This window comes from Musca domestica, unplaced genomic scaffold, assembly GCF_030504385.1.
Source record: "Musca domestica strain aabys unplaced genomic scaffold, Musca_domestica.polishedcontigs.V.1.1 25, whole genome shotgun sequence".
NCBI lineage: Eukaryota > Metazoa > Arthropoda > Insecta > Diptera > Muscidae > Musca > Musca domestica.
In genome coordinates this window covers 12289494-12301702 of record NW_026712277.1, presented here as the reverse complement: position 1 = coordinate 12301702, position 12209 = coordinate 12289494, and the positions used below count along the sequence as shown (strand labels likewise).

At 33.9% G+C, this 12209-nt stretch overlaps 2 protein-coding genes across 13 annotated transcripts; one reads left to right on the top strand and one right to left on the bottom strand.

Moving 5' to 3' along the window:
• The first annotated feature begins 1953 nt into the window (after positions 1-1953).
• LOC101901304 (uncharacterized) lies at positions 1954-7395 on the top strand. 12 transcript variants are annotated; one of them, XM_059123760.1, is made up of 3 exons: positions 1954-2043; positions 6150-6641; positions 6849-7395. In XM_059123760.1, exons 2-3 carry the CDS (start codon positions 6159-6161, stop codon positions 7269-7271), a joined length of 906 nt encoding a protein of 301 aa, XP_058979743.1. In that variant the 5' UTR covers positions 1954-2043; positions 6150-6158; the 3' UTR covers positions 7272-7395. The 12 variants fall into 12 exon arrangements, with proteins under 12 accessions (XP_058979743.1, XP_058979737.1, XP_058979735.1 ...); XM_059123754.1 differs by having other exon boundaries at positions 2012-2102; XM_059123752.1 differs by lacking the exon at positions 1954-2043 and adding an exon at positions 2052-2256.
• On the bottom strand, positions 7345-9435 carry LOC101889062 (fas apoptotic inhibitory molecule 1). The gene is made up of 4 exons (XM_059123762.1): positions 8989-9435; positions 8391-8614; positions 7816-8088; positions 7345-7639 (listed from the first exon to the last, which is right to left on the bottom strand). Exons 2-4 carry the CDS (start codon positions 8592-8594, stop codon positions 7451-7453), a joined length of 666 nt encoding a protein of 221 aa, XP_058979745.1. The 5' UTR covers positions 8595-8614; positions 8989-9435; the 3' UTR covers positions 7345-7450.
• Between the last annotated feature and the right edge of the window lie 2774 nt (positions 9436-12209).

Sequence of the window (12209 nt, the reverse complement as noted above, 5' to 3'; positions counted from 1 at the left end):
GTAGAAAGAAACAACATTCCTTTCAAATTGAAATCAATATATACATACACATAAGGTGTACTACATTGTTGCTAATTTAGAAAACATGACGACTTTATAAACAAATGTCATTTCACTTTTCTTTACCGGTTTATATATATATAAAAAAAAACATCGGCAGAACTGATTTGTGTTTTCATGTATGTTGAAAATAAAAGCAAGCAACTTTAAAAATGATTCGCTTCGCTACCCCTTTTGGTTTTATATGCACTCAAAATTTAATATACGAATATTTTATGTTTTTAAATAAATATGAAACAAATTCAACAATTTACAAAACGTGTTATTGTAATGCTTTAGGACATACAATATATTTTGTTTATTTTTTTTTTTTTCGGAAATAGTATCTATGAAAGCTATCAGGCATGTCACAAAATCGTATCGAAATGGTTTGAATTTCACAATTCAAAAACGTACGATTTTTTACCTTCTTCAGATTTCGTACGATTTGGTGAACTACAAATTTAGTGTAAATATGGAAACTTTACATATTCAATATGGCGACATAAGGAGAATGAAGGAACGAATGAATGAGGAATCAAAACAAAACACATGATAAGAAAAGAAAACATTGTAGATGTGTAAATTTTAAAAATATTATGTTAATGAGAGTTTTTTGTGCAAAAAGAAAGTTAATTTCAATTTCGATTGTTTCTGTAATTGAGGTGCAATGCATTGTACAAAATTCTTTTTTGTGTGTTCTATTTGTTTAGGTTTTTCTCTTCGCTTCAGTTTATTATTCGTAATACCACATTGTTTAGTTTTCACAGATGAATAATTTTTGTTTAACGAAAAAAGTGATTTGGCAACACTTTGTTAACAATTGCCTTCGTCAATTAAGAAACCATAAAAATTATTTTGAATAAAAAGATTAAAAATATACATTTAATTGTGTATTTGTCATTAATACAACATTTGTATTACTTAAAAGTATTTTGAGAGTGGTTTATAGCATAGACATATGAAAATATGGACAACGAAATGCTCTCACCGTTCATCTTCGAAAAAATCGGATCGGAGTGGGAATTTCGAATTTTCTAAAACGTTAAAAATAACAAAAATTGTAGCATAATTGTCAGTTGAAAATTATTTCATTATAAAAGAAATGTGAAAAGTACGTGATGACATCGAAAAATATGGGAATAATCCTTTGAACATCTTGAAAAACGATAAAATGTGTTTTTGAAGTCGAGTGGGTTGGACGCGTAAATCAACATGTTGACTATGCAAAACATGATGAGAGCCACCTAGATCCATATCCAAATCCGAATCGATTTCATATACATACAAAATGTGAACATTTAACATAATAGTCGACAAGTATTCTTGTACGGTACGCCGGGTATTAGGTAGGACTGTTATTCTGGCCATTATTAGCGATAATATTATGCAGAAAAAAATTCAAATTTAAATTACACAAAAATGCTCTACACAGATCACATTTTTAATTAATTTGGTCAATAATTCGTCCAACAATGTTACTTTACCATTATCGTTGATTGTTTCTGTACGGGTATAAAATTGGGCGAGTGCCAACCGGGACTAAATATTATACTTTGGTGCACAGAAATGATTGGTACTTGTATACTTGGAAAACATGCTGAAGGGTCATTGTGTATGCCAGAATAATTCTGCCGGACCAAGGGGATAACCGTTTGAAAGCTTATGAAGATTACTTCCTACTCAAATATCGAAATCATTAAGATTCGATTGTAGGAATTCAATGTGACAGGAAAACTTTGACCCCCTGTATCCCAGCTAGGATATTTCTGCCAGGACAATATTAGTATCAAAATATGGAGTTCCAAACATGATTTAACAGCTCATGGTACCAGCAGCTGTGTTGATGCGTCTACCTGTATAATTTTGTCATGGTATATTCGCTTAAATGCTTAAACCGACGCCAACGACATCTGTTGAATATAAGTTAGCATTCAGGTTTCCATATGCGTCATGTATGACAAAAGGTAGTCGTTAATCTTGCTAGAAAATAATATTAAAAAAGTTAGTGGAGTTGTTTTGATCGATGTGATTGTTTTAAGTGTTTAGTTTACCGGCGTTCGGTAATAAGTTATAAGTGAAAACAATTTAAGAACAAATTAAGTTTACTATTATTTCGTAGTTAAAAAGAAAAAAGAGATAAATAAAACTGCATACATGGACTTGCTTGTTAAATTATGGACACACTTGATTTTCTTTTGCCAATCAACACGAAGGGTAATCGGCAAAATCGTTTTAAATCGATATCAGTGTGCGTCGAGTATGAGTCAATAACTTCAGAGATAAAGTTAAAGTGTTGAAGTTTATATCAGTACCAGCATAGATAAATGAAGATATAGACAACGAAAAGTTTGTTTTGTCTTTTTATCCAGGTGGCACTTATCATGTTTTGGATACTCAACATGCTGATTTACGCGTTCAACCCACTCGACTTCGAAAACGCATTTTATCGTTTATCAAGAATTATCAAGTGAAATTTCCAAATGTTTCGATGTCATCATGTACTTTTCACATGTCTTTAATTATGGAACAATTTTCAACTGTTTTTGTTATTTTTAACGTTTTAGAATTGAGTGACTTCAATATTCTCACTCAAACCCCTGAAACGACATAGACGACATCTGCAGATCCGATATTTTCGAAGATAAACGGTGAGAGCATTTCGTTGTCTATATTTTCATTTGTCATTTAATGGATTGTGCAAATTCATTTGGAAAAACAATATACAGCTGAAATACGCACTGCCAATAGAAGAAAACACCATGAAAAGGAACTAGCAATTGATAACCGATAACTTAAGCTGAATACTTCGGGTATCGTACCAACATATTTCTGACGAAGAAATCAATTACCGATTCTGAAAAAACGGGAAATCCCCGGAGAAATAACGGGAAATGCCCGGTAGAATAACTAATGTTGCTAGAAAGCAATGTTAAAAAAAATCAGTGGCGTTGATTGTTTCAAGTGTTTAGTTTATAATATTAACCAAAAATATAGAATACGGTATGGTTGTTCGGTAGTAAGTTATAAGTGAAAACAATTTGAAGAACAATTTATATTTACTTTTATTTCGTAATTAAAAAGAAAAAAGAGGTGAATAAAACTGCATACGTGGACTTGCTTGTTAAATTATGGACACACTTGATTATCTTTAGCAAATCCTCAAAATTCAACACAAAGGGTGATCGGTAAAATCGTTTTAAATCGATATCAGTATGCGTCGAGTTTGAGTCACAAATTGTGTACATGAGCATCCACTAAGCTAATTATAAAATAATGAAAGAGATATTCTAAAGAGAATTTTTCTTGCATTGAATTTTAATTCATTGAATAATTTTTAAGTGGAAATATAATTAAAATAAGTTCAAAAATAATTTTACAAAAACAATTGTAGAAAAATTTTAATATATATATTTGTTTGTTGATGTTTTACTTATGACAGAGAATAAGAGAGACAACGCTAGCGTTCATACTTGCCCATCTAATTTCAATGGCGACGTGAGCAGTGTTGCCGAAATGGACAAAAAAATAAATAAAAAATGTATAAGAAGTTAGCCAGATTTTGGGTATTTCCCCAATGTGTTTGCCCATTTTTCGTGAATGGAAGAAAAACTAATATCATTAATATTAACATAAAACAGTGAACATTTAACATACAAAAAGAAGTATCAACATTACAAAAAAAAAAAAAAGAACATTGCACAATTGTTAAAATACATTACAAAGACTTTCTACAACATTCAACAAGAATGTGTAGAACAAAATTGTACAAAAAAAAAACACATACACAATAAAATATATATAAATAAAAAATGCTAAAGCTTGTATTTAAAAACTTAAAATCTAATGAATTAAAACATAAAGTCTACAAAAATAAAAATCTAATGAACTACAATCTAGAATATATTATACAAATCTTAAATCTAGTTATCCTAAAATCTAAATTGCACTACCACCATAAAAACTAATAAAAAAAGTTGAAATAAGTAAAATAAAAACCATTTATACATTTGTCATAATTTGAAAAAGGCTCAAAAGGTAAAAAAAAGTTTAAAAACACCATCATTTGAAAAAGTGTAAAGAAATGTCAAAACGGCAACACTGATGTGGTGGTGTTTGTTCGATCTGATTTAATTGTTTACTGAGTAGGCTTTACTCTCTTTATTTTCTTTGAAAGATGGGCAAGACATAGACAAATGAAGATATTTTCATTTGTCTATGTACATAGACAAATGAAAATATAGACAACGAAAAGTTAGTTTTGTCTTTTTTTCCAGGTGGCTCTCATCATGTTTTGCATAGTCAACATGCTGATTTACGCGTTCAAGCCACTCGACTTCGAAAACACATTTTATCGTTTTTCAAGAATTTCACTGGAATATTCCTATATTTTTCGATGTCATCACGTACTTTTCACATTTCTTTTATTATGAAATAATTTTCAACTGACAAATATCCTACAGTTTTTGTTATTTTTAACGTTTTAGAATTGAGTGACTTCAATATTCCCACTCAAACCCCTGAAACGATATGAACGACATCTGCTGATTCGATTTTTTTCGAAGATAAACGGTGAGAGCATTTCGTTGTCTATATTTTCATTTGTCTATGCTATGTATAACCATAGACAAATGAAAATATAGACAACGAAATGCTCTCACCGTTTATCTTCGAAAAAAGTGGGTATATTGAAGTCACTCAATTCTAAAACGTTAAAAATAACAAAAACTGTCAGTTGGAAATTGTTCCATAATAAAATAAATGTGAAAATTACGTGATGACATCAAAAAATTCCCAAATAATTAAGTGAAATTCTTGAAAAACTATAAAATGTGTTTTCGAAGTCGAGTGGGTTGAACGTGTAAATCAGCATGTTGACTATGCAAAAGATGATGAGAGCCACCTGGATAAAAAGACAAAACTAACTTTTCGTTGTCTATGCTTATGCCCTCTCACAGCATGAACGACATCTATTGAAGCACTTTTTCGAAGATAACAGATGAGACAGCTTTTTAGTCTATATATTTATTTGTCTATGGTACAATAGAGCTGTATCATAGACAAATGAAAATATAGACAACGAAATGCTCTCACCGTTTATCTTCGAAAAAAATCGAATCAGCAGACGTCGTCTATATCGTTTCAGGGGTTTGAGTGGGAATATTTAAGTCACTCAATTCTAAAACGTTAAAAAATAACAAAAACTGTAGAATATTTGTCAGTTGAAAATTATTTCATAAAAAAAGAAATGTGAAAAGTACGCGATGACATCGAAAAAAATGGGAATATTCCGGTGAAATTCTTGAAAAACGATAAAAAGTGTTTTCGAAGTCGAGTGGCTTGAACGCGTAAATGAGCATGTTGACTATGCAAAACATGATGAGAGCCACCTGGAAAAAAAGACCAAACTAACTTTTCGTTGTCTATATCTTAATTTGTCTATGGATGTATAGTTCTCGAACAAAAGGAGAATATGCATTTATTTTAGTGGAAAGGTGTAATAATGAGAACCCGTTAATACGAACTTAATCTTAACTTTTCCTAAAGTAAGGGATAATAAAACTGTACTATAAAGAAAATATATAAGAACGGACCAAATATATTTTTTGGTATATATAAAGGAAATTATTAAATTGTCAATGTTTAAATTGCTTAATTTTGTAATTTGGAATGCTCTACGTAATTTGGTAACATTCGTTAGTGTTTAGGGGATAAAAAGGTCGAATTAGAGGTAACGCTGTTGAATTTCTTAAAAATCGAAAATTTGAAAAACATGCAATGAATGGAATTTCTATCGATCTATATATTTCTATGGTCATATATAAGTCTAAATCAAATCGGCACTAAACTGCAAAAACAGCTTAACTCCACATCTTTGTTCAGAATTTTTCTGTCCTCGAAGAAACAGTAGTGCCGAGTACAATGAGAATAATGGTGCAAATGTAGTTAAAACCAGATAATCCTCGTAATTTGAACAGTATCGTACAGGTACAGGCCTATCTTCGAACTTAACCTGTCTAGGATTAAAAATGCATATGTGCATGTCAAATTTGCGCCTTTGAACCGATGTTTGTTCTGTCCATATAATGTATCCCTTTGTTTGATTTCAGGATGCCAAAATGGACATCGTGCCAACTTTGCCACTACTAGATCGGCCCTGCTTAGTTATTATCGAACAGCCTGACAAATTTCAGAAGTTCATTTATAGGAGCCAGTCTAACGATAGCACCTCACTGCGATGCAAATTCATGTTAAGTACTCAACCACCGCAGGAAGTTTACATATTGTGCGATGCGTATACGGAAGACAACAAATTGTCATCACATTTCCTTGTCCCCCGAAGCTTTGATCCTGATAATTTTCCACCAATTCATATACTTCAAATCCCATCGAGCGATGCAAATTCATTAACAGGCGTTCTTTTGGAGAACGTGCACATTTTTCGTAGACCGCGCAAGAAGTTGGAACTGAGCTTAACAGCAAAACTCCAATTCAAACGTTTGTGGAAAACACGCCGGGAGATATTGACCGACGACGAGAAAGAGAAACTGCGTGGCTCAGTTCCTTCTGACCCTAGTGGCTCCAATCAATCATTCGGAAAGGTATGTATATTGAAACCCAAATAAAGTTTCCACTGTATCTGCTGAATAGGGCTTATTTTGGCCTAAACCTAAATTCAGTGGCATATTTTTTAAAGCATTTCGACTCCGAGAGCGAATTTTCTCCTCTACTTATTGGAAATAAGCATGAGGAGCCCCCTTTTTCTTTTTCAACACACCTACATGAGACTTTCTCTGTTTTAATCATAGGTGTACATTGGATTTACCGCTTACACTTACAACAATAACAGCAACCGGATGGAAAGATATACCGATACCTACTTTTCCGCTTCAATTTACGACTCAGATAACATCAACGTCTTGGAGCCATATAATGGTTATGTTGAAGGCGGATCGGAACACATATTGGTGATACGAGAGAGGTGTATCCATGATCACCGATTTGACATTGAGTTTCAAGGTGATTGTGGCTGGCGTGCTTTTGCCACGGAAGTCAGAGTTGATGGGAGTCGCATATCGTTTAAAATACCACCTTACAACGGCTATTGGAGAGACGGCGACGATTCAGTTTTAGTTCATATCCAACTACATTGCTGCAAAACGTGTAAAGCGCGGAAGCGATTCAAGTTTTTGTATGAGCAAAGTAAAGAATATTCTCATCTACTCAATTAATATGAATTCAACATCGTTATGGAGAACGGTAGTATTGGTTCCACCCTCCTTTTTTCATACAATTTTGTACAAGTTTTAATTATTACTATTTTAATTTCATAAATAAATGTTAATTTTTTCGTAAGTTTTTTGTCTGAAGGCACCAGCAGCACATGCAAAGCTCTTCTGTGCAGCTCCGATTAGGTTGAGAGTATAGAACAAGGTTCCTGCATTATTTCCTGGATTTTTGCCTCGGGTATTTCGACGTGATTCGCCAGCAGTGTGTGGCGGATTCCACTGTGTTTATTGCCACTTGATCGGGTTTGTAATATGAATTCAACATCGTTGTGGAGAACGGTAGTATTGGTTCCACCCTCCACGAATTCGGCCTAAAACAAAATTTGGGAAAAGTTAGCCGAAAGCTTGCAGCGTTTGAAATTATTGCTGGCCCTTAATCGCCGTCGACACCAAAAGTTGTACAAAGAAAAGAGAAAATCTTGGGGACCACGTCGATAGAGGCCCTCTGGTACTAATACGGACAAGAGGGAGGAAAATAAATAGTTACCGTGTCTTGGCATAGTTCATCGTTGATATACAGATTCAATGTGTCCAGGTCTAGCATTATCCTATATTGGATACCGTTAATCGTTGTCACCCACAGACGATATTGTTTTGACTGCTCATCGGTGTATTGGTCGAGAGATTTGCCATCAATATATAGCAAATATTCGTATCTGAAGCCCGGTGCCGGATCTACTCGTATAATGCAACGGGCCTGATCTATGTAAAAGGTGTCCTCACCGACAAGTTTAAACATCCAGTCACGCCTTAAGACTTCCTATTTGGAAAAGGTTAATGTCAGAGGTATTGGGTGCATTTAATATGGGTTTGGCTCCTTATTACGATAGTCGAATGTGGCATTCGACTGATGTCGAAGTTGTTGTCGGATCTTTTTTTTGGAAAACTGCACTGAAATAAGTTCCAATGCTCATATTCGAAACTGATTTATAAATTACAAACAAATTTTGAAGTCCTAAACAATGGGTCGACGGCTATGCATTCGGGAATAACAAATGTTTTCTCCCACATGCGTCGAGTTTCGACAACGGCATCGGCCACCGTAATAAGGACGGCTGTCACCTTTCCATTGACCCAGATCATGCGTCGACCACTGGTCGTACCATGCTCCAGTTCGATGCGATACATTTTGCCATTGATAGGCGCACACCACTTGGCCACAATGTTGTTTTTGTTGTACCGTTTTTCCTCAGGCAAGTGATCCAAGCTCATTATTGGCTTTGTAGACAAATTTTCTAGTCTCAGCGACGGAGAAAGAAATGACATGTCCCATGCGCCTTCTAGATCTGAAAGAACAGAGGTAGATGTGATGAGAGTAATTTCGGGGACAAGGCAGTGCTAGAGAACATTGTCTGAACTTCAAATGCCCCTCCCAAACAACCCATTGGTGTAATTCAGCGACTGTGTTAATTCCGCATTGTCTTAGTCGCTGCATATTTCATATGTCCATTAATTAATTGAATAGTGAGCAATATTCGGTTGCCCAAGGAGTGGACGGACAGGACGGCTTTACCCAACCCCATGTTCAAAGAACTCATCCACCATTGCAATACTCGCTACGACGCTACTACACTCTCACAAACACTTTTAGGAGTTGTCGTCGGTGCACTTCTTAAGGCCTAGACAAGACCTTTCACTGTTCTCCATTCACCCAACTCACACAAAGCTTGAGGTCGCTACGAAAAAAGACACAAAGCGAGACAAAATAAGTGTTTGCCGTTACGGTGCTAATAAAATACTAAAATAAAGGACAACACAAAATTCGTAGGAATCGCTTGTAAGCTTCACTGCTATGGATTTACGATAGCCAGTCTGCCAGCCAAATGTCGACAGACATGGTGGAGTAGTCCCCGAGCCGGGGCGCCAAATGCCATGGCAGTATGGCTGGCGACATTCGGCCACCCACCACTCTTCGTGTTGTTGTTAAGGGGATCTTAACAACGTGTGAGTACAACCATATATGTATGTATGCATGTATGTATGTGTATATCTACATATACATATATGTGTGTATTTCAATTCATTGTCGTTGGGTGGAGAATTCAAGGACTGTGCCCACGACTGATGAGAAAGTTGATGTACAACTCTCCGCTTGTCTGTTTTCGCTTTGAAGTCTGACAAACTATAAGTTTGTTATAGCGTTGGAATTAGCTACAATAACCCAGCAGTGTCGTGCCTATGCCAGACGTTTTTCTCAAGATTAAAATCAAGATGGGAGGAACTCTTAACAAGTAAAAAACATTAAGTTCGCCCGGTCCGAACTTTTAATACCCTCCACCATTGGGTAAAGCAAAACATTTTTAACTACAAATAACAGTAAGACCCTTTGGATAATGCTGTTAAACTTTTCAAAAAACCATGAAGTGGGTGGGGCCGTTATATGGGGGCCATACTAAAACGGAAACCTCTATAGACAATTTTCAACTTCAAGGATTGTCATATTCTTAAATACCAATTTTGAAACCATTTCGTGGGTACATATGACTAGGATTATCAAAATACCGAATATCAGTGGGTATCGTTATATGTTCGCTTTACGAAAACGTGGACCTATACATACTATGTTCCTCCACAGGAGCTAGAACCCATTACAAACTAGAAATACCAATTTTTAGATAAATCCGTTAAAAAAGTGACAAAAATCATTAAAACATCCAATATAGCGAGGTAACGTTGTATGGGGGCTATACTAAAACGGAGACTTATAAATACAATGTTTCACCAATGCTAGAACCCATTATGGCTTACAAATACCAATTTTTAGACAAGTCCGTGGAAAAAATGTGGCGAAAATACTGAATATCGGGAGGTAGAAATAATGTGGTCTGTATCGTGATTTCAACATACAGATGGACAGACAGGCGGACATCGTTAAATCAACTTAGAATATTATGCCGATCATGAATATATATACTTTATGGGGACAAAGTTAATATACCCTCCTTGATGTTATTTCAAATTGACATGTAAAGTTTCCTGAGAAAAACACTTCATTCCCACAATCTAAACGTTTCCTTTCCATAAAAATTTCCCCATTTGTTTTGAGAAAAAACTCACATACAACCTGTGATGGAATAGGGTCACCAGAAGAAAACAAATGCTTTTAAGGTTTATTACACATCCTATTGTTGCACCGTGGGCACCTTTATACTTTCGATTGAACTGGGCGTGTGTGTGAGGAAAAAATGGAGGCGACCGACTTAGGAGGTGAAGTATTGATTCGTGACCAACCAACTATGTATGGGGCTATAGGAAAACGTGAACCTATGTAGAAATATTTCTGCCCTTTTCTAAATACCAATCTTCAAACGATTCCTTTGGAGAATGTGGCTAAAATAATCAAAATTCGGAATATTTGCCTTGTATCCGAGCATATCACGTTAGGCAGTAAGAAAAACAATCGACCCAGTGGTACAAAAATGCTGATGCAAGACAATTGATTATTGTGTAAATGCCAGGTTAGTCTTGCAACGGCATTCGGTCCCGATTACAAAAAAACGACTGCAATTCATTGGACAACACAAACATTCTTACTTCAAAGGCATTAAAGTCTATGTACATATGTTTGTATGTATGTGTAGCACGACTGATTCCAAACCTACCTTTTTCTCGCCATGCACAAACAACACATCAATGGCAATGAGCTATGAAACTACAAGGCGAACCGTCAGCTGTCTTATCATCGTCATACTTCGTCACCAAATTGTTCAAATTTCATGGTCAAAGTTATTGAATCAATAACAAATGGCAAAAATACTCATAACTGACTCCAACACGTCGCACAAAATAATTAGTAATTATGTGCGACAATCCCGCGTTGCAGTACTGTGCAATCAATGCTCCCATTTTTTTTTTCAAAACTATAATTAGGACGATGGCTCAACCAGAAAGGTTGTTCAACTTAAAGAAACTAGGAAAAATGCAACTCTGTATAGGAGTCTTATAATGTCAAATAGACTTTTAAATATACAACAATTGATTTTGTTTATTTTACATTTCTTTTTCAAAATTGTTATATCTTGAAAAAATCACATATTATATTATATTATATTACATTATTTTATATTATATTATATTATATTATATTATATTATATTATATTATATTATATTATATTATATTATATTATATTATATTATATTATATTATATTATATTATATTATATTATATTATATTATATTATATTATATTATATTATATTATATTATATTATATTATATTATATTATATTATATTATATTATATTATATTATATTATATTATATTATATTATATTATATTATATTATATTATATCATGGTACAATCATGGTACAATGAATTCAAGGTAGGGCAGAACTACCATATGATTTCAATTTTTTTATTTTCTTGGCTTAATATGTCATCTTTATTTGTTTATGTATGTATTTTCTTTTCAATAATAAAAAAATTGTTCAGAAAATATTCAAATTCGGGTGTTTTCAAAATGTTTATTTCAACGTATGCATCTACAAAATCTAGAGTTTTTGTAGCGAAATAATCCTATAGAGATATGTAGTACATGATTTTGAAAAGAAGTTTTGACCTTTCATTCAGTTATCGCGTTTTTCAATTATTTATTCAAAACAAATGCAACAAGTTGTTTGATTTTTTATTGTTTTGATACTAATACTGACATTACAAGCCAAACAGGTAGACCTCTATACTTGCAATTTTTTCAAAGTTGACCTACCTTCTCTTCATTGTACCATGACCTACCTTCTCTTCATTGAAAACCGCGAAAACTTAATGAAAGGTCCACACTTCTTTTCAAAACCAGGTTCTATATATCTCTAAAGGATTATTTCGCTACAAAAACTCTAGATTTTGTTGATGCATACAATGAAATAAACATTTTGAAAA

Bases quoted from the DNA above. Each gene is read 5' to 3' on its own strand.
- LOC101889062 (XM_059123762.1), bottom strand. From the start codon at position 8,594: ATGTCATTTCTTTCTCCGTCGCTGAGACTAGAAAATTTGTCTACAAAG. The intron at 8,089-8,390 runs GTGACAGCCGTC...TTTTCCAAATAG, and splicing joins TGATCTGGGTCAATGGAAAG to GAAGTCTTAAGGCGTGACTG. The intron at 7,640-7,815 runs GTAACTATTTAT...ATTTTGTTTTAG, and splicing joins ATGAACTATGCCAAGACACG to GCCGAATTCGTGGAGGGTGG.
- LOC101901304 (XM_059123751.1), top strand. From the start codon at position 2,969: ATGTTAAAAAAAATCAGTGGCGTTGATTGTTTCAAGTGTTTAGTTTAT. The intron at 3,059-6,149 runs GTAAGTTATAAG...GTTTGATTTCAG, and splicing joins TACGGTATGGTTGTTCGGTA to GATGCCAAAATGGACATCGT. The intron at 6,642-6,848 runs GTATGTATATTG...TTTTAATCATAG, and splicing joins CCAATCAATCATTCGGAAAG to GTGTACATTGGATTTACCGC.